The following is a 26,489-nucleotide window of genomic DNA, read 5'->3' as shown; positions in this document are numbered from 1 at the left end:
GTACCAGGGATAATTGGCAACCTCATTACATGAGGTTTAACTACTCTCCAGAAACGACAAACTATAATCATCACGTTGGTGCTTGAAATGAATTGTTTGCAACATTACAATCACCAAGGCCCCTTTTTCCAGTTGGAGCACCCTACAGAGACATGTTTTCAATTTGCAGTAAAGATGAGGAACACAGAACACGAAGTAATAAATTAGAGGGAGGTTTACAGCCCAGTCCACCTAGGACAGTGTGGTGAGGGAAAGGCAAAAGGTGCTGTTGAGCCAAAATACTACTTTCTAATAGCAACGTAGGCAGCAAGCCTCACATCTGAATAGAAAATAAAAGGTAAAATCTCCACCTGGCATGAGGAATAGGGGATGAGGAAAATAGTGGAGGCAGCAAGAAGAAAATACCTCCTGGAAAGAGGCAGCTCCTATGAAAGAGAAGATGGAGTAAGACAAGAGGCTCTGAAGATATCTCAGGTGAGTCTAATATGCCGAAATCCACATGGCCTTGGTAAATTAGTGTCACAAAGGATATGAAGGGAAGGGATGACACCTATGTCAAAGCAGCTTCTTGACAGATACAAGCTTGAAGCAACAGTAAAGTTCTCATGCAATGGAAAGCAGATCAGCAACCACCTTTGCTCGACTTCAGAGGGGGACATAACTCTTGCTCACCCGTGTCATGGAGGTCATGGCAAGGCACAGTATCTTTTCGGAGACAGACACGCTCTGCCTGACCTCAGTGGCTGCTCCGCTTCTGCCACGAAGCATGCAGGCTGAAGGCCCTTCTGACTTAATCAAAGTTTCCAATAACAAGGATGTTGGCTTTGAAACTGCCAAGAAGAACCAGCCAACAAAGCCTGCACCCTCATGAAATCCAAGCCAAAGGAAACTTGGAGACCGACGGGACCTGACATGTGGCCTTTTATGATCACCTGCCACCCCCTTACCTAAGATTAGGATTTATCAGCAAGCCTTTTAGATGTTGGTAGAGAGCCAAGATCCAAATCCAAAAAGACTTTGAGGTCTTGGTACCTGTCTAGATCTGGGCCAAAGACTCACCAGTCTGGCTGTGAATGAAGGTACAGATGGAGCCCTCTCCAAAAGTTGTCACTATCACTTGTTAGAGTCATGAGGGTAAAACTATTCATGTTAGCCATTAATCCTGCTCAATCCTATGAACTCCCACTGAGGTCTACAGGCTCTCCATGGCCCAAGGACCTCCCTGCACAGCTGGGAGCTTCTGGCCCAGCACTACGTGTCTACTCTCAGAGAGCACTTTTGGAGAGAAAAATCCAGGATTCAGAGCAGCTCCATCTCTAGGTATTCAGTAGATTGGTACACAGAGCAGGAAGGAACCGAACAGAAGACAAGACAGCTGTCAGCTGTACATCCCAGCTCTCCTACGCTCTTGGAAATTAAGCTGGACAGAAATCAAAATGTTTCTAAATCTAGGGAATCTGCAGTTTTGAAATTCATTTAATTCCAACAGTGAGTTTTCTTTTAATTCCTTATGAATGAGCTTCTCTCTCCAAACCTGAAGGATTCCATATCAATTTCAATCCTTTTAGGTTTTTAATCTCTCTCGCTAGACAGACAGGCAGAATGTAATGAATTTCTGGTTTAAGTCATTGCAAAACAAAATGCATTTAGAGCAGTATGTTTCAGAGGTGTTAAAGATAAAGCCAAGGAAGCATTCTGAAACCAATTTTCATCAGAACTGACCGCTCAATGCAGTAGAAGTGACATTTCCGTATGAAAAAAAAATGATTTTAACAAAATATTTCCAAGCACGTCCTGGAGCAGGTGGTGGGTTAGAGGCAGCATGTTAACACCGAGTGAGAGGGCAGACGCCGGACAGACTCGAGCAGAGGGCACAGGTGCCCTGACACAGCCAAGCATCGTCTCCAGCCCGAATAGCAGAGAGGTCCCCAAGGCAGACCAGAGGTAGGAAAGCAAAGCTGTGACCCCAGGACAGCAAGGACTGCCGCAGCCCACGCCTGAAGTGCTTTCACAGACCATACAGAGAGGGCAGGGCTGGAACAACCCTGCCAGGCTGCCAGCTGAGAGCAAAGAGCAAGGGCAGCATTTATCCATCCTCTCCCTGCTATTAATCCTTCACTTCCCTGCACTCCCAAAATGGATTTGCGTTGCTTAACTGAAATACTAATCAGGTAAATTGGTGCAGCATTCATATGCCAGTTTAGCAACGGTAAGCACCTCCCAGGACTGTCCCAAAGCTTTCTTGCCTGAGCCGCCATGCCCCTGTGCAGAGCTGCTGTGGCAGCCACCCGCTGCCTCTGCTGCCTTTGATTGCCTCTTCACCTCGTGCCATTCAAAGGCATGGGTTTCGTTTCAAGTTCGAAGCTCCTCTTAAGGATGCTTCTTTTCCCGGCATGAAAATACCCCACAGAAAGAGATGCCGTGGCTTCCCAAAAGCTGGGCCCTCCCTCCTGTTTAGACCCCGATAGAGATGTAAAAGACATTTCAACACTTTGAGCAGGTTGCTTTTATGTTAGTCCTAGCTTTTCTGCATGCTAAGGCTGGAGAAAGCCAAAGAATCTCACCCAGCCCTGCATCTCCCTGTCTTTCAGCAGATCTTGTAGTGTCTCGAGCATCCTCCCATGTGCCAGCCGTGACCCAGCTGGGAGCGTGTCTCCAACTCACACCACCCTGCTTCCTCTCCTGCCACGTCCACTCGCTTGTGGCAGTCACTGCAAGGCTTGAAAACAATAAAATAAAAAATAATCAAACCCCTTCAATAGCCAAAAGGGAGACTCAGTTCAGTCTCTAATGATGCATTGTTGATACACAGTGTGTTTGCACAATCAGTCCAGAGAAACAACTCTTACTCCTCACACTGTGCACAAGAGATGGACAATCCACACCTCCACGCAGACACGGACTTGCAGCTGGCACACACTGGCCCAGGACCGAGCTACAGGGACAACACTTGCTAAAAAGGAGTCGGAGTTATGGCAACACAAACTCTGATGAGCATTTCCACCTCCAACCCCATGTCCAGGTACATCCTCTGCTGCTCAGCTTCACAAATACATGAAAGCCCCAAAGCCCATAATAGGGCCAAAGACACGACTATGCATGCGCATATATATCTTTAACCTCTGTATATAATTACCAGTCCTTTTTGTCCTAGAAAAAGGCTAAACAGTCTAACTTTCCCCAAAGGAAACTTTATACAATCAACAAATAGATTAAGGATACTAAGTCCTGCTACACAGGAATTCATATATATATTTTTCAGCTGCTGGCAAAATAATGTATATACACAGGCAAGGTTCAGCTCGCCACCTTAAACACTGCTCATCAGAAATGAGTGAGGCACGTTTGCCTTCCCTTGTGGTACATCTCTGAACATCTCCTCCAGACGGGCACTTTAGCAAACATGACTCTTGACCACGTTTTGATTGTGACAATAGTGGCAAGGGACTTGAAAGAAGATGTCAGCTACCAACACCGCATCGTCTGTGACAGCCTCAGAGGCATAACTAAAAAGGTCATTCCCTGTCTTATTTGATGTGATGTAAATTGTATTTCAAAGTCCATCTACAAAGAGACTTTTGGAATACCGACCGATTCAAAATGGGGTTACCTGCAATGAGAAGACTAACGCAGAAAACTGTGGTGCCTCCTGATGTAATCAATACTTTGAAGCTTATGGATGTGGCAGTTTAATTTCTCTACTTCGCTGACCAACAGATGCTCTGGCAAGCCCCCATGGCCTCCCTGTGGGCAAGAAACTCAGCTTGTTCCGCACTATCCTCAGGCAGAACTGCTGCTCCTCCACGCAGCAGGGACATGCCATATTCTTTCATTTTTCTACATGAAAACCCGCAAAAAAATACAGTGCCCATTCCAAAAACTCAGTGGCCAGAAGCAGACGCTCTGAGGAGTCCACAATAAAACCCACAGAATTATGCAGATGGATGTACCATGGGAAAAGCCCATTCCTTAAACCTGAGAAAATCCTTGCAACGAGGACAAAAGGAAGAAGAAATCAATTTTACTGACAAATTTTCAAACAATTTATTCCTTTACCTTTCTTTTGAATGTTCTCATCAAGTCAAAATTTCACATCTTTGACCTTCCCTTAATGAACAACCATATCAACTATTCGAGGCAATTTTATATTTAAGAAACAAAGTCTCTATTTCCTTCCCATCCGCACCTCATTCAATTCCCAATTAAGGTGGCAGCACAGGGAGTAAGTGAATGCGTTAGGCAGTACTGACACCTGCTATGCTACAGCGACAGGGACTGGGAACAACCACCAGTGCTCCAGAACCACCACCTCCGATGAAGGATTTCCTAGTGCAGCCTACAGAAAGGATATCTGCCCACACTCTCCCACAAAATGCTCGATCCTTAACTGACCTTAATTAGAGCCAAGTCCATTTCCATCACTGCAGGACACGACGTGGGGTTTTCTACTCTAATTTGCTACAAGCCATGTTCTGCCCTGCCACTTTGCTGCTATTCTGGGCTGGTATCTACCTCGTCCCCATCCCAGTTTAAGAGCTACGGTGGTGCCCAGCACTCATTGCTTTGTATCTGGGATTGCACTAAGCTGCAGCTCAGATGCTGGGAGCTCCCAATTTCTTTTATCTGCTCTTGCTCCGTTTTGGGAGGCTGAAGGGAGCAGGACAGTAGACTGAAGAGAAGTTCACAAATTGCTCTGGCAACTGTAACTGTGTTCCCCTTCATTTTTTTATCAGCTCTACAGGACTATCGTGCATTCCTGAAGCTTTGTAGTTTAAAAAAAACCCCAAACCTTTCAAGTGGAACAAAGTCTGTCTTTAAAATGAGGACAATGCCAGAAATAATTAGAAGCTAGGGACTGAAATTTCAGGATACTGAGTTTTCTAGGGAAATTTTTTGGGGGTAGATAACCCAAATCAGAGACCAATTATAAATCCAACCAGCTGTTAACCTATCGCTGACTCTCACAGAAAACGTGACAACGGCCAGCGTCTCACCTCGCAGTTGCTGGAAGCAGGTTGTGCTGCTCTCCCCGTCCAGCGCGTGCCGCAGGACCCCGTTGCTCGGCTTGGGTCTCTCATAGTCCCTCTCGGGAAGCATGGCCTGCTCGCTCTCCCCAGCGTGCTCTGACCGTGGAGGCAAGGACTGCGGGAACCCGAACATCGGCAGGGACGAGAAGAAGAGTAAGGCACCACAAAGCAGGAAGCCTCCCCACCATGCACCGATCCACCGAGGGTCGTCCGGGGTTATGTCCAGCTTACCTGCAAGGGCACACACATGTCAACGGCTCAGCCATGGGGAGGGAATGATGACAGTGTTAATGATCCTGTAGGCTAGAAGATGGTTGTCGGGGGCTTTGTTGGCTAGTGAGGGGCTCCTAGACACCAGGTGGGGACCCACAGTGCATCCCACATCCATACCGTATGAGCCACCAGTGCATAATGATCTTGATATCCAAGAAGTCCTTAGGACAAGCAATCCATCACCTTGTCTGTCTAGGTGGTACATCCAGCTTTTGCAAAACTCCGTAATCAGAGCTTCTCTCCAGTGTCTTTGGCTCTGCCAGCTCTAGGAAGTTGCCGTATACCAGGCACCTTCATCCCAGCTCACTCTTTTTTTCCAGGTCAATATTCTCCCTGCTTTCAATTCACAGCCCTTTTCAGCAAAGGAGAGATGGGCATTTGGACTTTATATGGGCACCTGTGACTGTGTGGAGTGGGAAACAATCCTAAATATTGGAAAAGAAACTCACCCACTGCATCAAATAGGCTCAGAAAGAAATCAGAAAATGAAGAAAAGCAAAGTAAAAGGCTAGAGTATCCTGTGGGCCATCACTCAGTAGAGATAAGGAAGGCGGCGGCTCTGGAGTCAGTTTGGAGGAATAAAAATAAGCAGCAAAAGAGAAGAAACTGTGTTCCTAACAGCTGCCTTACTGCCACAGCCGCTCAGCGAGCTGGTGGAGGGTGCCCAGCGCCAGAGCTGACTCCCAGAGGAGACCTGGATCTGCGTGGCTGGAATAAGAAGCTCCTGCGTTCATGATGTCTGTCTGGTTACCGCCACTCTGAAAAATCTGTCTCAAGTGAGACAATCAAGTTGTCTCTCAAGCAGAGACAGAAGGAATTTTCTCCTTAGGGAAAATAACACGTAGCTCTCAAATATATATAAAGTTTGAAAAATAGTGTTTCGGAGGGATTGGATTCTTCTGCTGTTATTTCCTCCTGCCTGAAGTGCATTTTTTTCAGGTTCTTGGGAACACAGCCACGTGAAGAGCCACGTGAACCAAGGTCTTCTTCATATCCCCTTCCTACAATAGGTCCTGTACAGAGGGCAGCACAGCAGCATGCCCTGGTATCCCACACCTCCTGCCCAAAACAGGGAGCAGGACAGGGCTCAACCCTCTAGAGCTCGGTCTCCTCGTGCTGCAAGGCAGAGCCAGCTGCAACGTGGAAACTCTTTCCCATACAAAAATAGATGGAGGCCATGTGTGCCCCAGCCTTGACATGACAGCGATGGACCATGGCCAAAGCCAGCTGGAAAGCACTACACCCTCCCTGTGACCTGCTGAGCCACAGCCCCCAGGCTTCTCAGCGATAGCGCTCCACCGTTCCCCTCCATGGCTCTGTATTTGTCTGTGGCTTTCTGAGCTATAAATATGGAGCAACGTGTTCTGTTAAAAATGGCCAGATCACATCAAATGAACTTTCTAGCTAGGCCAGGATCCTGTCTCTCGTGGTAACCAGCTGCAGATGCCCAGAAAGTCCATAAGAATAAATCAACATATACCTGACAGTATTCTTGGATTTGTGGCTCAGGGGCTTTCCAAGCTAGGCTTGGTGCCATGCTCATTTGTTTCTTCTATAAACTCATCCAATTGTTTTTTAATCCATTTGCAGACTTTTAACACCCTACCGTGAAGGGTTCCACAGCTTCACCTACGGGGAGAAGAAATATCTTCTTCTGCACATTCATATTTTGGAGTAAATTATACTTAATGGTCAAATATGTAATGGGGTTCAAACAAGCTCCTCTGCCTACAGGACCAAGTGAGATGTTGCCATATCTTTGCTAAAGCCAAGGAACGAAAAGGGGCCATGTGGTGTTTGACCAAGCTACAGCTAAAAGTCTCAGCCATCAAAAAAGATACTTCTTTCCTGCTCGTTCGATATTATTTAGATTTCTTCAGCTGCCATGTGTATGCAAGACCAGGAAAAGGCAGTAGTGCTTTTCCAGATTTGCACAATTTTGTTCTAAGTCCTGCAAGGTTCAACTCCATCCAAACGCATCCTGTGAAGATGTATTTGCAACATCATAGAACTGGAATGCACCCTCAAAGGAGACAACACCCCTGCTGCAGGATGAGAGCCTACGGGATCAAATGGAGCTGAGAACCGTAGAAAAAAACATGTGAACAACTGAGGCAAAAGAAAGAAGCGTCAGGTTTGCAGTCTGCAGCCAAAGGGCTCGGGGAGCAGCAGAGAACAGCCTGTTACACATTGCCCTCTAATGGCAAAGAGCACGTAGTGCAGGTAGCAATAAAATGTGCAGATTTTTTTTCTTAATGAACAAAAAGACAATTTACAACCAATTTGCTTTAACTCAAGTGCAGAGTCAAGGTGAGCAATAATTAGCACTGCTTTGGGAAAAAGCAGTAATGCTGGGGGACTGAATCTGTCCATCCAGAGTCATTTGCAGAAGGTGTGGGGCATGTGTCTTACTGGTGTGCCTCCATCAGAGAGCCTGGGTGGTCCTCCCAGGTCCTGGGGATGACAGCTCCCCAGATTTCATCCCATGCCCTGGATACAGGTCCCTTGGCAAGACTATGTCCATAGCTAGTTGGTGTGCCCTGCCACAGCGATCTTTTATGGTGCCCTCTAAAGCTGGACTGAAACTCATCTCGCAGTAGAAAAGTCCATGGAAGGGAACAAATTTTACCTACTACAAATCTGTTATCTGTGGGGATAGAGTTGAAACTTTGGAATCCCAATCATAAAAGCCCTTTAAAAGTAGCACCCATACCTGCAAGAGGCACTCAGGATGGAATAAGAAGCAGTTTCCTGCTTGTGAGCATCAACTTTTTTGTCCCACTGATAGAACATTAACATATTTGATTTGAAATCAAACCCAGTTCTCCTTACTTGTGTCAATGAAGACAGCATCCACATAGATTTTGGTACAGAAGGAGCCCAAGATAAATCCACAGGCTGGTCCAAATACCAGCATCGTAAACAGGATCCCTGCAAGGAGAGAGAAAAGAGAAAATTAGTACTAGGCTCAGGTTATTCATTGCAAGTTGTTCTGCTCATCTCCTGCAAGAAGCTTTTGCCCTCCTGACGTCAAGTAGATAGGGATATGTCTTCGTGTCGACTGCTTCAGGAAAAAGAGCACATTAAATGCTTTTTGCTTTTCCATATATCTTTAGGAAAAAGAATAGATGGAACTGTGATAATGGTGAAGGATTTCTATTGAGCTGATAAGACAGGGTGGGTGTAGACTGTGTTTTGGTTGGCTGGCTGCTCTGAAAGATGTCTTACTCAAAAGCACAAGGTAAAGCAGACCTGTCTTCTCCCCATGGGGAAGTCTTTACCTTTGCTACCTCCAGCTAAATTCCTGGTAGACGGGGACATTTTCAGAATTTAAGGCCAGCAAATCTATGAAATGCAGCATTGCCACAGACTGCTGGACAAAACCCCTTTACAGAAGCAGGAGAACTCTTCCAAATCTGTGAAGTCCTTCTCCCCATCATAACCACACGGCAAATATTCCCCAAGGTGCACAGCTCTTCCAACCTCTCACAACTGCTTGCTCCTCCTGCAAAACCTGCACGAAATTGCCAGTGTAATACCAGGCAAAGAGCTATTACGAGCAAATTACTTATTTGCTTCAATACAATATTTAGAAGCATTTATTCTCACTCCCATTTTGGCCCAGAAACAGGAATGCTACAGGCACACTGCCAACTCTCAATTATCCAGGGCAGAAAGGCAGGGGGACACAAGGATAATCCAGAAAAAGAAGCAGCAAAGATAACACAAAACATTTGTAAATTAGATAATAGGAACATATTTGGTACTTTCACATTTGGGATAGGAAAACAACAAGAAGTCCCCAAGGACCCTTGTCAATGGCTTTCTGAAGGAAGCAGGGGCAAGTCTGAGGAGCACTGAGCAGAGCAAGTGCCTGCTTGTTCGCTCTGGGGCAGAGCACTGCCAATGGACTCGTGTGCCCGGTGAGGGGGGCAGCTCTTGGGGACCCTCAGCCAGCGATGGGCCAGCCTGTGCTGACACCAGTCTTGGTGTCGCTGCACTTCAGAAACATCCCATGAAAGAGTTTATTCGCATCTGCATGCTTGGCTCGCTCTCCTTCGGCAGCAGGATACCTTCTGCATCTCTCTCCAAATCTCTCTGGGGGTGCTGCCTGGCATCTCGGTGCATTCGTAATGCACTTCATCACAGCTATCTCAGCCCTCAAGTTCCTTAACTGGAAACTTTTAATTCCCCAGTTCTCTCTCTGTGCATTTCTCAGAAGTTGGAGAAACGATCAGAGCTGCAAAACATTCCCAGGATACCACCAGCCCTATGCAAGGCAAACCGCACCTGCCAGTGACAGCTTAGCCAAGCAGAATAAGCCAGTATGGTCAGAAATAACTTCACCTTCATTTTTAAAATGCAGAGCACAAACTAATTTCTCCAGGTTTATAGCACCATGACTTGGCTGGATTAATAACTAGGTACAAAGCAACGGCATCTCCAGCCAGCCACTTGCACAGAAACCCAGTACGCTAATACCTTCACAGCTATCACCTACAGAAGCAAGAGGGAGAAACAAAGGTGGTAGGAGGAAAAAAAAGTGTCAGGTCATATGAGCTGCAGTAACGAGCCACTGCTGTCAGGACAGTGGCAGAAGCCACCATCCCTTGCCCCGTCTCAGCTAAGCTCAAAGCTGCAGCAACAGCACCATGTCGCAGCCCAGGCTGCCAGGTAAATTAGTCCCCAGGGTCTCTGACCGTGATGTCCACGCCGGTTGTGGAGCAAGCCATCTCCCCTCCCGCAGTCACCTTGTCAGTGGGCATTGGGTTTGTGCTCCATGATCCAGCAGTAAGTTGGAGAATCCGTGCTCCTCAATCAACAGAGCTGCTTAGGAAGTCTGTGCCTTGCTTCCCTGGGGAGCTGTAAAGCCTCATGTGGGAGATCCCAGTCCCTGGTTACCTCCAGAAGCACTTTGTGGGATGTGAAATGAGGGAAGAGACAGATCCGGAAAGCCGGGAAAAGGGATTTCTTCCCCCAGCACCATCGCCCCCCTTCCCAGCCCCAAGGCCTGCCCCACTTGGGGCTATAAAATTTCCAGCAGCATTTTATAAAATATCCATGTCACAGTTTTTTTTGGTCACTAGATGGCATTAGTGTTTGTCATTCATCTCACAAGTGCCACGTGGAGCAGGCTGCGTGACAGTGCAGCCCACCCTGGCTCCCCAAACACGATCACCATTGTGTCACTGGGGGTCCTACAGCCCCCGGGGAGGATTGCGCTGACGGCAGGCTGCTGTCTTCACCCACCTATCTGCCATACGCGCAATCAGGCTGTGCCCTTTGGTTGATTGCGTGCAGGAAATCACAGATTTTCAGAACAAACTGCTCTAAAACTCTTAAGATTTTAGTCTAAGAGTTTAAACAGACAGCATCTAGCAGAGGAAGGGTCTTGGCTGTTACTCTGATGAACAAGCCAGCAATCAAAGACCAGGTTAATCTTTGATGACTGAACATTAATTATGAATTTCTATGAAATTATGGTCAAGCACATAAGGACACCCTGGACCTCATATCGCTTGGAGCAGTGCCTGGGGCAGTGGCAAACGGATCCCCCGTTTTGGATGAGGAGCCCCTTGGATTTCAGCAGGACTCTGGACATTGCTCTGCTCGTACCTCCCTACCCTACAAGGAGTAAGGGGAAGGAAAACCCAGCCAGACTTGGAGCACCTCCTCCTTCCCAGTCCCAGATCCTCAGCCCAGACCCTGGTACCCAGCACCCAGAGAAACCTGCTCCTCCGGAGCTGCCTGAGGGTTCACATCCGCAGGGAAGAGCCCTGAGGGAAGGTTGCTGCAGGCACCAAAGCACCCTGGGCTGCGACAGGTTCCCACAGGCACCAAGGAGCCAAGGGGGCTGCTGAACTGCTGTGCCATTGTCCCGATGGGACCTGTGTGTGCGAGCAAAAGGACTGCGCGGCCAACAGAACCTGATTCAGGGCACCCACAACCCAGGAGAGGGCAGTTCCGCAGCTCTGGGCACCGCAGGGCTGGTTTAAGTCAGACCTTGAGTTCCGACTGAATCAGGTATTCCACAGGCAGAAGATATTTGTTTTCCTTTTTTTTTAAAAAAATAAACCTATTGCTGGTTGATGATTTTTGCATTGCATGGCAAACCACTGCTTCAGAAACAAGCCGTGTCCTCAGTTATTAAGATCCCACATTTTGTATCCTGGTGGCTGCAAGCTGGAAGGCATCATTCACTCTGAAATGTCCTCGCTAGAGGGCAATGTGGGATAGAGCATCCGCTGAACAGGGAAACAGGTATCTAAGATCTCACAGTAAGATATTAAATTATTATTCACCTCTAGGCTAGCTTAAGAAACCTTCATGTTGATTGTGTTTCTTACTTTTTCTATAGTTTGTCCTAAAATCAAGAAAACAACTGGCTCACCCCATGCCCTTTTTGTTATCTTTTTTTGAGACTTCAACAAAATGCTAACATTGTGGTAATAGCATTTTACACTTTATCTCACAAATCAAGCAGGTTTTGGAGAAACCAAAGGCATGGATTGTCATGATGGATAGTCTAGGGCCTGTACAGAACCGGACCATGCTCAAGGATCAACAGAGCACACAACTGGGCACAAGAATTAGATTGTTAGGCGATTGGGATAGTGCCTGTAGTTGAACAATTATGTGGAATTGAGGGCTCAAGGGGAAATTAAGCCAAGTTAGAATCTGCTTAAGACATCCTTCCTCTTTCGAGAAATTCTGTACGATTGCTAGTTGCCCCCATTATTAGGAACACTTTCCACATCATCCACCTAGTCATGCAACCACAAAGCTGCTGCTTAGTAGAGAAGCAGGTCTAAAAAAACCCCTTTTCCTGGTCCTGGGATTGCTACTAAGGATGAAGATGTGCTAAACTTGTGGCTAGCTTTAACACCACTTGCTAGGTCTTTTCCCGTGTTTCCCTCTGACTTTCAGATCAGCCTGATTTGATAGAGCCACAAGGCATTAATAGCAGGTGCAAAGAGATCAAAGGTCTAATCCTGGCTCCATCAGTCTCTGGCGAAACTCCCATTGATGGCAACAAAACTGGCAATCGGCATAGGACACTGCAGCCTCTTCCCTTTCATTCTTAGCTTAAAATTTATTTCTATCAGTCAGAGCAACACATTAATAAATATCCTCCTCAAGGATACTGCCCTGGAAACAAATGCTTCTCGCTCTACAGGGCTGGCTGCTCCTTTTCAAAGGGGTCCGTGCTTGATGCTGCATCCAATGCTTCAAGGTGGAGCGGGGCACATCCCCAGTGTAGTTATAGCCCTACACAGACCACCAGAAACTAGGATGAAAAAGGTTTCTCCTTTGTACAGTTTGGGGGTATTTTTATTTTTTATCTTAGATTTATTTATTTATTTCTTACCAAACTATGGCAATTCTTAGAAATAATGGAGAGATACAAATTAAAAAACCAAAATGACCCTGCTTCGGGACAATTCAAACATTTTGTTTGATAATTCAAATACTTCATTTCAGTTTAGGCCCTTTTAAAGCACAATTACATTTTATTTCAAAAACGGCTAATCATTTTCAGCTTTCCTTCTCTATCCCCTTCACCAGTCTCCCTGCCTTCCAAAAAGGTAGAGGAAAAAACCAAGAAGCAAGCCAGGCTGGACTGAGAAATCAGAAATATTTTCCTCCCCATCTTTTCAAAGGGAACAATTTGCCAAATCCTACTTTGTCCTGTCAGCTAACAGACATTTTCCAGGGGCTGAGGAAAGGATTGGGACAGAAGGGAGTATTAGATCTGACATTTGGTGATGGGATTTTATCACTAGTAAGGCCCAGGACTGATAATGCAGTTTTCCATTAGAGCAAAAGAAGGAGTAGCAGCAGGTACCACTACATCTGTGGAAAGGCTGCGGCACAGAGATGCTCAGTCAGTCATGCAAAACACACAAGAACCGAGTTGCAAAGACTCCGATGTCAATATTTCAGCTGTCCCTTGGCGATACAAGTTGCCTTCCAGCAGCAACAGGATCCCAAAACACGAGCAAACTTGTGCTGTCTGCAGCGTGAAAAGGGCAAAGCATCAACTCCATTTCTGTAACGAATTAACTGGGGACGGCAGCTCCGAGCAGAAGCCCTCCTGGCTGGAAATAAGACATCGAGAGAGACGCAGCAAGGCTTGCCAGCCTTGCCAGGGTGCAGCGAGGAGGCATCGCAGGTAGTTTTTGCCAGGGAATAAGAGCAGGTTCAGCACAGTCAGGGGCTGAGAACAAAACCACGGACAGCTAAAGGACACCAAGTCACTTCGTTTCAAAGCCTCGTGGACACAAAGAAATTTATTTTGGAGACCTGCCAACAAATGCCAGGTGAAGATGAGCTGGATAGGTGAGACAAGAGGAAGAAAAGCAGCATCTCCCTCTTACTGAAGCCATTTCCCATCACACCCTCATTTCTACTTCCCAGAGCTTTTCTGATAGGGCGTTTCCTACGTCTGTCCTCTTCTACCTACAGGCCTTGATTCTTTACATAAAACCCTGCAGCAAAATGGTCAGGAGTATGGGTTTTGTTTTGCTTTATGAAGGAGCTAATGCACTTTGTAAGGGGATTTAGTGAATAGTAGTAGGAATGTCAGAAGTACCCTATAATGTGGAGAAATGAGAAAATGAAAAAGTCATGTCAAGTTGTCATCTTGTCCTATCTCACATTCCTCGTAGGTCCTGACAGGAAGCCTTACCAGCATCTACCATTTATTTTGCCCAATAATGGACTATGCAATAATGTATAACAGCAGGATACCTACTTCTGACTTACTCCTCATGATGTTTAGATACAAGTTAAGGCCTGCTTCGGGAGCATACCTGAATCAAGTTCTTTGGCTTCAAAGGAACGTGCCAGGAGAAGGCGCTAAACCAAGAGCTTATCCCCAAAGACATTAAATGCTTCTGTCCTTGCCTGCCTTGATATCAAACTGGTCCAAACATCAAATCTCCCAGCCAAGAGTCAGTGCCACTTCCATGTTACCAGCACAGCGATCTTCTTCGTGCCTTTGCTCTGTGCATTGAGTGCCACATGTCTAATGTTCAACTTAAAGCCCAGTTTTCGGAGATATGTGATTTGGTGAACATCTCAGCTTGGTACTCAAGAATCCACCTAGCATGGCAGACCCATCTTGCAGCTCCACACAGGCATCCTGCTGCCAGGACTGAACTGCTATTCATACTTGTGCTAGCTGGTTTAAAGCATAGCTTGAGCACACCTTCCTGAGCTCCAGTGAAAGCACACCCTGAGCCCAAGGGTGTCCCAACCTTCCTGAACTTACCAATTGGCAGACTGACATGTGATTGAGAAGCACTCACTTCAGAGAGCTGGAGGACAGAAAAAAGTATGGGAGATTATGATGAGAAACATCAACATTTCCCCAGTGTTCCCAGCTGCAGGATGGGGCTGGGTGTGGAGCTGAATCACATTCCCCATGGTCCCTGTCAGCTCACTTCTTCCCTGTCAAAACAGTCCTGGTGCCAGTCCCTAGAGCCAGCATCAGCAAGAGAAGTCATGCTCCAACCGTTCCCCAAAGTGAGGATTTATTTGATGCTGAGTGGAAGTAGATTTTTTCATAATGCACTTTGGAAAAGTTCAGATACAAAGCAACCCTCTGCCAATAAAGCCCTGGAAAGCACCATTAGAATCATCTCCAGGGACCTGCAATCATACTGAAAGCTTGAGTCATCCAGACACTTCTGAAAAATACTGCATACTATTTCCACATCAACCTGGGTCACCCTTCTAGGACCAACCGGGGCAAGCCCCTGGTGTAGCAGGGGATCCCATTTCATTTAGCCATGAAGATGTGGCTGGTATCTGCTGGGCTTATAGTCCCCTTGAGCCAGGCTGCTCCTGCCTTGGCATTTCCTTGAAATTAGGATGTAGGAGGTTGTGCACTGAGCTCCTAAGGAGCAGCCCACGTCCAACACCACACACGGCCAAAGCAATGCCTCTTCCCCCTTGCACCACCCCAAGGGACAGCTTTGGTGGGTTAAAAAGCTGCTCAGTTTGGAAGACATGGGAAACTCCCTCTGTTGCAAAGCTAGTGTTGTTATCACATCAAGGAACTACATCCTGGTGAAGGAATGGATCAGGGAGCAAAATGTGATCTCTGTCAATGATGACAGAGACCAGGTAGTTCAGCAACTGTCACAAAACGTATGTATGGGGTACGTGGAGGAGGGCAGAGCGCACACATGCGCTGCCATGGTGCCGGGGATGCTGCTGCAGACAGGGGACAGCATCCCGCCAGGGGTGTCATCCCCAGCCCCCTGCCTGCTGCAGGAGCGTGCTCTTTCAAAAAGCACAAAGGGAACTGGCTTTGCAGAGCACGAGATAATCTCAAAACCCTGCTTGTCCCACATTTCCCGCTGCGTGGAGGATGGGGCAGGCCGATGTGAAGGGATTACTGGAATACCGTAATTCCTGTGCTCTGCGGCCTGCCCTTAAAGAGACACCATCCCAGCACAGCCCGCGGGAATCCAAGGCACAGCGGTACAGACTGGAGATGCCATATTCTCCTGCACGCAAGGCACTGGCCCTCAAGGGCTTGGGTTAAAGGCTTCTGCACTCGCAGCCGCTGGGCAGAGCCCGTTGCTTCAGTGGGTTTTCTCTGATTTCTATCAGTTGACGTAACCTCAAAAAATGCACGGTAAGGGCAGGAGGAGGCTGTTTGCTAGCCAGATGGCTTCCTCCTGCGGCAAAACCCACTGGAGTCATCCGGCACTGCCCATCCTCCCTGGCAGACAGCGTGCCCACAAGCCGCCCCGTTCCCACACTGAAGCAAGGATGCCTGCATTCCCATAGAGCCCAGCAACAACGCTCAGCCACCGGTCTTTTCTTCCCAGCTTTCCTCATTTGCCATGGAAAGACATCATTTTTCCTGCTGCTCGACTCCTTGTCTACACAACCAGCTGCCCATCACCACCTCCCGCTCCCTTATGGCTCCTACTTATTTGCACTGCCGCAGTTGACTGTAGGAAACTCAAATAGGTGGCATTGGAGTGATGGCATGTTTTGATTTGTTCTGCTTCCTCGGTGCAACCACTGAAGCGAAGGGAATGTTCAAACAATCCTGACAGATGTTTCGAAGTGCCTGCAGCTGTCGATTAATGAGAAGCAACTTTGGGATAATTCACTTTAAGGTTTAGTCTTTGTTCTGATGGGGATCAAAGTGGTCCCAGCCCTGTATCAGTATGAGGTGGGGAGGGGGTAAGAGGTTGGGTCTTGCTGCCATCTGTACAGTAGCACACATATTATTTATTAGTTTTGCCTCCAGCAGCTCAAAAACAGTAGACCCCTCAGATGAGGACATCTATTTAGGGTTGCTCGAGTGATGCCAGAGACTGGGAAGGATGTGCCTGGTGAACTACCCTGCATTTTCAATTATTACCAAGCCTTAAGTTTATTTTATCAGCAAATCCCTGTCCCCAGCACTATCAAGGCTACATTTGAAAGGATCAATGTTATACCAACAACTGATGGTCCCAAGGGATCCTGATGCACACACATAATGTTTGCAGAGCGGCACAAAAAGTGATTGGACTTTTGCATTAGGAGCACAAGCTCAGCATCCAGCCTCGAATTTTCGATAATGACTAAGTGCACTTCTGACAGCTCAAAAACACACCCAGTAGCTGGCTTGTGCCCTCATTCTCATAAGCACAGAAATAAAGAAAACCGAAGAAAGAAGAAAAAAAACCACAACAAAAAACACCAACAAACCCAAAACCCAACCAAAAACCCAGCCCAGAGCCCTATTTGTATTGGCCTTTGAGGCACTGCTTTACCCAGCTGCTGAAATAGTATCAACAAGATTGCAGAGAAACAAATCACACAATGATGAAAGCTCCATCAAAATTGCATTTGCAAGCAAAAAAAAAAAAAAAAGCCAATCTGTAAGCTCTGCAAGGTAAACTATGAGGATGCTCCTACTACAAAAGTCTTGGGATTACTTTGGTCCCACCAGCTGACACTGGGAGCAAACTGTTCCCTGCTCCTGTACAGTTTTCCTCGGCAGCATCCCAGTACCCTTCCAGGCAGCGGAGGGACTGCTTGCTGCATTTCTCTCCTTGCTGATAGGAAGCTGGAGAAGAAATTTGCTTATGCTAATCAATCCCTGGCACCAGTCATACGAGACACTAATCCACTAGCAATCTCCATCAGTCTCTGCATATTTAACTAAAGCAGTGAACACTCGCGGAGGATTACGAACGCAGCGGTATTGTTGTAGCAGTGTTTTCCTACTTAAGCTGCAATCACTCTGACACCCTGTCTCCTAATATTTACATACACTCTACATATAAACAACCTGCAGAATCACATCAGTCCATGCAAGCATCCAGGTCAGACACTCTGCCTAGAAAAACACACGCACCACGTGGTGATTTAATAGATTTCCCTGCACCGTACAATGCTGTCTGTATTACCCTCTACCAAAATGCTTCTGTTCATGGTGGTTATTTATATAAAGCAGCATCCTTAAAGGTATACTCATTGCTTAATGCTTATAAAAGATACACGTCTTCCTCTAAAGAATTTACAGGTAGTATTAACACGCATTGCAAAAGATTAGAGACTGTGGACTGGGTTAAGCAAACTTTTTGAAAAAAAGCTTAATAGTCCAGTTTTCCATCACCTTCTGCAAAAAGTAAACCAACCCCCAAACCCACACCTTGTCTAGTCAGGTGTCTCACAAAACACCGATGCTGAGCACCTCTTTAGCATCCCTGAAACATAAGGACAAGTCACTTGCTCCACCTACTCTGCTGGCTCACATTCTTGTCCTCAAAATTTGCTCGTTATCACACCAGAAGAAGCAACTGAGATTAAGAAGCGGGTGTAAGAACGTACCTAACCATAGTGTGCAAATCCAGGGCAGGCTATATACACCCTGACGCACAAGCCCACGAGACACGGATTCCACACCTTACACGTACAGTACAAATACGCCAGCCACAGCTGTGGGCTTGAACTAGCGATTACCACCTTTCAAGCAAATTTTCTCTGTACTAATTACCTTAGGAAACATCCACCAAAGAGACTCTGAAAGGAGAAAAAAATTATGTTCAAATGCCAAGTACACTTTTGTAAAGGGTTTAATTCGCATGCCTTCGAGCTGTGTTCATCTCCTCCCAGCCGTTAAACGCAAACACCTGTTTTACCAAGTCAGCGGTGCCACTTTAACTAAAGGCAGCCAGATTTCCCTGCGTTATTTCCCAGGAATTGTGCCAACGGCAGGTTAGCATGGAAATGCACTTCCAGGACACTTTTCCCTCTCTACAGGACTGTAATTCTCCTCTGAGTTTGCTGACTGATTTCTCATTTAACACCGGGTGGTTTTGATCCTACATAGGAGCATAGGGATACGTTAGGCAACTGCACAGCATCCTTCCCATCCCTCTCTCCCCTGCTCGGACAAGCTGCCTACCCCCCCTGTGAGCACTACCTGGGTTTGTTCAATGGGGACATGAGCCCCTTCTGAGGCTCCTGAACGTTTTTATCTCCAAGGTTTGAATTCTGTAACAGCCAGCACCTCTCATCCTCTTTATACACTAGAATACACTAGGAAAAAAACAAACAACAGATCGTACAACAGAGAGTACAATGAGATATTCACACATACAGGCCAAATCTCAGAGCCTGAAGAATGTGAATTTTGGTATTTTGGAGGTTGGTGCAACACCACCTTCCATTTTTTATATATTATTTATTTTTTAAGCTGTGCACTGAGTTCAGCACAGACACAACACATTCGTTTGAGGATAAGGCTGCCAAGACTGCCTCCCTCTCACTTTAACCTTAGTCTTGGGGGTATCCCTTCCCATCCCACATACCCTAAATGAGAAAACAGCGAGTCCCACTTCTACCTGACATTTTATGTCAATACAGACAGCTTGCAGCTTTTCTAAGCAATGATGCAGTCAGGAAGAAAAGTTCAGCTCTGTTTCCTCCCCGTCGGACCTCCTCCATGCCAGCCTCGTGGTTTGAAAGGCTTTTCCCTGCAAAACTCCCCACTCCTCCTTCCCATCTCTCGTCTGACAGCAGCAGAGGACTGTTGCTACGTTTCCAGTCCTTTTAATGCCTCTAATTTAGTGTTTGCTACTTCTTCCTTGTACTGACAGCATCTGGAATTTTCAAGGTCTCCCCCTTGAGCACCAGCCAGAGAAGGCATTTTCCAAGGTCAGGGGACACAGACTCATTCAGTCTGGTATATGGTGCCAGATACCTCAAAAGCCTGCAGCTCCCCGAATCCCCTCTCCTAACATCTGATCGAGCTGTTCCGCACACATACGTGTGTAGTTGTCCATCCCAAACACAGCACCTGACACAGAATCCATCTCTCTGAAACATAGATAGAAAGTTCACATTTCTGCTGTTCAGGTATTTCTGTGCCAAGGAAAAAATACCATTGCCTCGCAGCCCCCGTCAACCCTGCTCCAGGGCTGCCAGCTCAGCCCACGGCTCCCTGGGAACATCAGCTGTGCTAACTTTTTTTCTCCTTTGTTTCATGTGTTTTCACAAAGCCTGGAAGGGAGGACTCAGGACAATTAAAGAGGAATGTAACGTATGGTTTTCTCCTCCACAAAGGAAAGCAGGAAGAAGAGACTGGCCGAAAAGCAACAGTTCCCCCAAGAACTGTCTGGGCAACCCCTCGCCCTCCCAAAAGCCATCAGCAAAACTCTCACAATTTTAGCAAGAACAGTTTTCATACCTTTTGTGATGTTTCTTCAAATCTCCCTTTGCCTGGCTACTGCTCAGGTAGAGACTACGCTGCACAGTGGAGGAAGACTCATGGGCAACTAATACCAGGAAAGTCCATCCTAAATTCCCAAACCGAGAAAAGGCCTGGGGATCACCGATGATGTCAGACAAGTTGCTGGGAACCGAGTGCTGATAACAGTTATCTGTACCAGCCATTTAGGAAAGTGCTGTGCTTTCCTCTGCAGAATAGATTTAATCTAGTCTAGTAATGGCTGAGCTGCCAGGAAGGAAAGGAAATTAAACCCAAAACTTGTGTTGTTCTGCTTCCTCATATTGCATTAGGAAAAAAGTATTCGCTGCTGCTAACAGTCATTCCTTGCGGTAACCCAAATCTCACTGAATTTTATGGGAACTCTTGCACTGACCCTAACTGGCTTTGGATCAAACCCACCGTTTGCATCTTATGGAGGATGGCCAGCCATTTAGGGTGCTGGCCTGGGGCCTGCCGGATGTTTATTAGCGAACAGCCATGGCTTGACGCTGGGATCCTTGTACCTCTTTCCACCCATCTATTCATTTGAGGTCCCTCACTGTAGGAGCTGCTCAGCACTTGGCCACGCACAGGCTGCAGCTCCACCTGCTTCATTGGGATGTCGGTAAGAGTATGCTGGGGTCTCCCCATTCCATCTGTGGGGCCCGCTACGGGCCACGTGGTGGTGTGGCTCCAGATGGGCTTTGCTTCGTGGCAATCTTACTTCTCAACAGGCTCTATGCAAGCTTCTTGGCAAGAGAAATTTGGTAAGTCTTAATACACACTATTTATGTGTAGGACAGTACTATGTTCCCACAAAACACTTTAGAGCAGGCAGTGGCGATGGCCCAGTCTGACAATTCTCTCCCAATATCCCCCCCACTCACCCCACGTGGTGAAGTCTGAGGGATGCCAGATGCTAGCCTGTTCTGGGGGATGGGGAGGCTGGCTGGATACAGGATAATCCCCCAATCTAAGACTACTTCCAATATAATTTCTAGCAGTCGGTTGCATTTTAAGCACAAACGCCAGAGGCTGGACCCAGAGGACTGTAATTCCTGATAGAGTCTGTTATTCAGCATTTCATCCCTAGTGCCCAGCCTTCCCTCCAGTTCCCAAAATTACCGGCCACGTGGATGCTTTGCTAAGGTTTCTTACAAAGTTGGAAGCCATGGGGAGCTGCCAGCCTCTCCAGTGCTGCTTTCACAAAAATATTTTCCTTTGTGCCAAGGAGAACCCTGTCCCTGAAGAGTGTCTTTCTCCCCAGGGGAGAGAACAGCTGCTGCTATCATTATGGACTTGTCTCCCTTAATTAAGCATCCACAACCACAGCTAAAAGATGAAAACACAGTCCTTTTCCAGCCCTCCAGGAGAGGGATAGGATGGAGGCTCTGGAGGAAGACAGTAATTCTCCCACACAGTAGACATGGGATTGCCTTTTAATTTGGGAAGTGAATTAAAAGCACCCAAATATCCTATTTAAAAATCAAACACATCAGAATGGCCCAGTTAGAGGTGTTTAGGGGGAGGTAACCCTGGCCTGCAGGAGGCAACCTTAGTGGGGCAAGTTAGATGAACATAGGAAGGTGCACGATGGCCTCTTGCTACTGAAACAGTACTCCTCCACTTCCTGGATGCTCAGCATCCCTTCAGGAGCTGGTGTGGCTCTGCAAGGTCACTCCTGGGAGTAATAGCTTAATGATAAATGCCAAGTTTTCACCTCTGAAATTGCTACTTTTTGATGGGGTTCATTCTTTCAAGACGGTAGAGGTACAGGTTTGGTTATTTTTCTTCATTGGTTGGGTTAGGGTTTTTTTAACTTAATACAAGCCCCTTACATTCCCATACCTTTGGCTTTAAGCTGCTTTTCTTTGTAAGCATCCCTTCATCCTGGTTAAACAAAGAAGGGGTTGCACTCAACCAAGTAACTGCAAATGTCTCAGAGCAGTATTCCTAAAAGTCATCCTGGTAGCATCACCCACTGGCTCCTGCCCATCTCCAATGTGTCTCTATTCGTGAATTCACAAGGACACTCATTTCTCTGTTTGTTACCCTGCTTCCAGCTATCACCTCCTGGAAGTTAACCCCTCAAGGCCGCATAGCAAGTGCTCAGAAAATGAAAACAGTTTCAGACAACCAAACTATTCTGGCTGGACCTGAGCTGGATTAAGAGGTTTATAGAGCTTGTTACCACCCATATGCTTCAAGTCCTGCCAGCCAAACTGCCCATGCTAGCATTTCCAAGCCCAGTCCTGCAAAGCAATCCAAGTTAAGATACCCATACTCCTAAAATAATCCAGCTGAAAGAACTGCTATAGGGAGGAATCCTACAGCACATGTGACAGGAGGCTGGAAACAGCAATTTCCAAACACCAAACACAGCCGCATGCTTCTTATACCATTGTTTTATAAGGTTTATCTTTATTGCAAAGTCCTGGTAAGTGAAATAGGTTCATCAAAGGCTTTCTGACCAATGTGCCGCTGGAAAAATGCAATGGATGAAGTCAGGAGGCTTTTATGAGACTATGGTTGCTTATCCTTATTTTCATTTTTGGAAGGAGGAAAAAGGGGCAGGATGTTGAAAATTCTCCTCAGAATTTCAAAATGGAACACATTATTTCTGGTTTTGAAAAAACATTGACTTTTATGTAATAAATTTTAACATTGCATGATATATAGCTATATTAAAAAAATGAAGAGGTAACAAACCCACTGATCTCTCAGCCATTTTGTTCTCAAAATATTCTGTTGTGGAAACTTTCAAAAGCTGCCATACTTCCCTCTGTGCAGAGGAACGAAGGCCCATTCTGTGGAAACCCAACACCTGGGAGGAAGCAGAAATGCCGTGAGCACCAAGCCCTGCAGGATCGCGCTTGGCTAGCCTGCACAAACTGCCACATGTTTCAGCTGGTGTGGCTTTGGATGATGATCTACTTTTATTATTTTTGGCAGAGTTTGTCATATTCTTTTAGACAGTAATTACATTTTCCAAGGCAGGCTTTCTGCCAGAGCTCAAAACGATGACCAACAGGCCCTTTTTAACCACCTGCTACGATTCCAGCCTTGATTAGTTATTAATGTGCTGTTGAAACCCATGGCAAGAACCACCATTTCTGGTTATGTTACCAGTCTAGCTTCAGGGAGAGGCAGGCTTGAAAAGAGAGCAGGGAAATACTATAAGCCACGAAGACAGAAATTTGAAAGATCTGAAACCGTAGATATTTTGTTCAATGGTACTTGCCTTTCTGAATATTTAGACTGCACCAGCCTTGTCCCCACATCAGCTGGGATTGAGCAGATTTGATATGATAGGAGCAAACCTGATGCTAATGATAGCCAAAAATGGAAATAAAACTTCTTTTAGAAATCTGGGGTCTTTTTCACCTGACAAATATCAGGCTCCCATTTTCTTCTTGTACTCTAGCTGGCTCCGGGGCATGAGACAAGCTTGAAAGCGCTGTGTTTCTATAGGTGTAGGAGTGTCTTCTGACTGCCTCCTCCCTAACAAACACTGGCTTTAGGGACTCATTTGTATCTGACAGACAGTGAGGGTCTTAAACATACTAAATTCTTATGACTGACATGAATATGTGGACATGGAGAGTGGCAGTAGCTCTGTGCTAGCTCCCAGAGATCAAGTACCAACAGCATGGCCACAAATGTCTGTGTTTATAGGTATTGTAGATGCTTATTATATGGTATCACAGAGAGATCTCAAAGCACAGTCATAAGTTCATCTGTGGGTTGGTAGGGTGTAGCAAGCTTGCCTTGGCAGGAGAACAGGTCTTTCAGTCCAAAGAAAACCTCTCATTTCCTCCATCCTTCAATTTCTACCCTCTAATTTTTACCATGTCCTAGTTCCCAAAAAAAGAAATGATGGTTCGTGACACAGGGGTATCAAGCCTTGCATGAGGAAAATTCACACTGTCTTGCTGAAGAGAAGTAAGAAGCTTCTGTTACTGTGTATCACACACTTCAGGTATTTTCTTCGCTAAACCAGGGAAGACAGAGGATTGAGGCACCAAAAGACTAAGGGATGTGACCAAGGATATTCCCAGGCTTTTAGGGAACCAGGATCCTAATCCTACATCTCCTTTCTCTAACACTGCTATCAAGAAACGTCCAGATTCCACATTAGATACTTTCCAGTCTGCTCTGATGGATCCCTTCTCATAGTTTGTCCAGTCTCCCATTCAACTGTATGTCTTCTTTTTAATAATCATCAACTCTTAATTTTATTTTCAGTCATCAAGCATGGAAACAAGTCAAGGGCTTGGCACACATCACAAAGGACACAGACACTTGGCGCCTTCACAAAGCAGCAGTCCCAAAGCGAGTAATCACAATTACACTTAACATGAATTTCTATTCTCTACAGGTACCAAATTTTAAGGGAAATATGACAACATTGCTGATATCCTTCACAGAACCTAAAACCCAGCAAAAAACCCACTTATCCTGATTTAGGACCACTCAAATGGCAGATTTCTTTGTAGACTTGGTCATGAGTATATATTGTCCCGGCTGTATCAAGCTCCCTGACACACTTGCATTCCTTCAAAGCCATTGGGGTTTCTCCTGCAAGGCTCTCCACCACATCCCTCCCAGCCTCTCAGGCTGCAGCTGCAGGCTGCTGGGGCTGGTTTGCAGCATCCCTCTGAGCAGACCTCCGTAAAGTTACCACAGGATCTTGATAAAAATTAATGCAATACTCTGCCACGTGTCACCGAATCCGCATCCTGCGGGAGACACAATATACGAAGATTACAAACTTAGTTTTGTGGTAAAGCATCACCAATGAAATGGCCATCTCAGGGGAACATTCAGCCTTCACTTTCACTCTGTTCTTTTATCATCTCCCAGAAGGTTTTTATTATTAAAGCTAGCAATATGTTTAAAAGGAATCCAGAGCAGACACCTAGAAAGTACGTGGTATTTATTGTGATCATTTCTGGTTTGCAAAGCAGGTATATGCCTGCCAGAAAGCACTGTGCTTTGTCTCTCCCAACCTAACCTGAACTGTGGGGATTAGAAGGGGAGATGGTTTTTTTGCATTATCCTGTTTGCGTTCCTTTTCTCAATAAAGCTGCAACTCTAAAAGCATTTTAAGTTAATTCCCGTCATCACTTTTTCCTTCACGTGGTCAAATCCATGATTTAATCAGGTTAGCACTCCATGGACATAAACATCTACAAATATCACGGTAGCTCCTCAGTGCACACCGCATTGCCAGGAAAAGTAAAGCACACAACCCTCAGCTTCACAGGCTTAGGTTTCTCTCTGGGAAGTTTGGCAGAGCAGTTCAGTAAAAATAAAACATTTTTCCATCCCTGTGGAAATACTTCCTTTAGTCCAATGACGAGACAAATCATCAGACCTTGTGATTTTTTTTGCCAAAAGAAACATTCCCAAAAAGGTTTCACTGAAATTACCGAAACATTATGCATCAATAGAGGGAAAAATAACTACCTAGAGTTTGTTTCATCTTATTATTACATTATATTAAAAATCTTTTGCCTCCATCCAAAAGACATAATGTTGGCAATCTCTTGTTGAGTATTTGGACAAATTTGATGCAATCCTGCGTCAATCCTGGAATGAATTGACCTTATAGAAAATTGCCAGAGTGAGAAGTGTCCAGCAGATAAAACCCAGCAATCACCCTGCAAGTTTTTCTGTGCAAACCTGATGGGTCTTGTTTCCCCAGCAGAAAGGTGCAGGGATGATCAAGGGGGTTTCTGATCCAACAGTGACCTTTATGAACATCCTCAAACATCAAGGCTCTAGCAGAAAGTTTTAATCATTTCATCGTTGCACTTTGGCAAGATTACGCACAAGACTGTAGCAGGGCATGCATCTGAAATCATAGACTGCATTTATCTCCAGTACATTAATTGAAGCCTTCAGGCAAATTATTATACCTTTCCACTTAGGAAAGAGAAAAGTTTTCTTTCCCAGTGAATGACCATTAACCACATAAAACTAATAGGGAATTGTAGCCGTTCAGAATAATTGAAGCGTGTGTCATGAAGGACAGTTTGGTGATGTGCAATTTTTGGAGTCCAAACAAGTGTAGCACTGCTAAGCAGCATCACGGCAAAGCTGCGTTGGGTCGTGTTTACTTTATCACTATGGCCAGCGTAGGACCGCTTTTCCTGGCTTTTCTAAGGGGATAATTTTCAGATGTCCCCATGTGCCATTTTACTACGCAAAACTGAGCAGTTGTTAATACTGAACTACTGAACAAGTGGAGAAGAGGCAGATAGGAAAAAAGTGTACTTGATGTTGTATGTGAAAACCACTATTCCTTTCAACAGCAGGTGCTGTAATACAAAAAAGGTGCTGACTGACACAGTCTGAAATTATAAAACCCTTCTGGGGACACACAGATCTATGATGCTGTTTATAAAGGGCCCTTCATCCATCCTGAACTGACAATGCTAAAAAGGTGCCGCTGT

At 46.0% G+C, this 26,489-nt stretch overlaps 1 protein-coding gene across 1 annotated transcript in view; it reads right to left on the bottom strand.

Annotated features, from left to right (window-relative positions):
- The window catches only part of SLCO3A1 (solute carrier organic anion transporter family member 3A1), a 145,334-nt gene that overhangs the window by 28,035 nt on the left and 90,810 nt on the right, over positions 1–26,489 (bottom strand). The window contains exons 3-4 of the mRNA XM_075764335.1: positions 8,133–8,231; positions 4,995–5,258 (exon numbers count right to left, since the gene is read on the bottom strand). Of these exons, the coding sequence (XP_075620450.1) occupies positions 4,995–5,258; positions 8,133–8,231 (363 nt within the window). The remainder of the gene's footprint in view (positions 1–4,994; positions 5,259–8,132; positions 8,232–26,489) is intronic.

The sequence above is a fragment of the Balearica regulorum genome, chromosome 12 (genome assembly GCF_011004875.1).
Source record: "Balearica regulorum gibbericeps isolate bBalReg1 chromosome 12, bBalReg1.pri, whole genome shotgun sequence".
In the NCBI taxonomy this organism is placed as follows: domain Eukaryota; kingdom Metazoa; phylum Chordata; class Aves; order Gruiformes; family Gruidae; genus Balearica; species Balearica regulorum.
The sequence above is the reverse complement of the archived record's forward strand: the minus strand, read 5'-3'. Positions and strand labels throughout refer to the sequence as shown.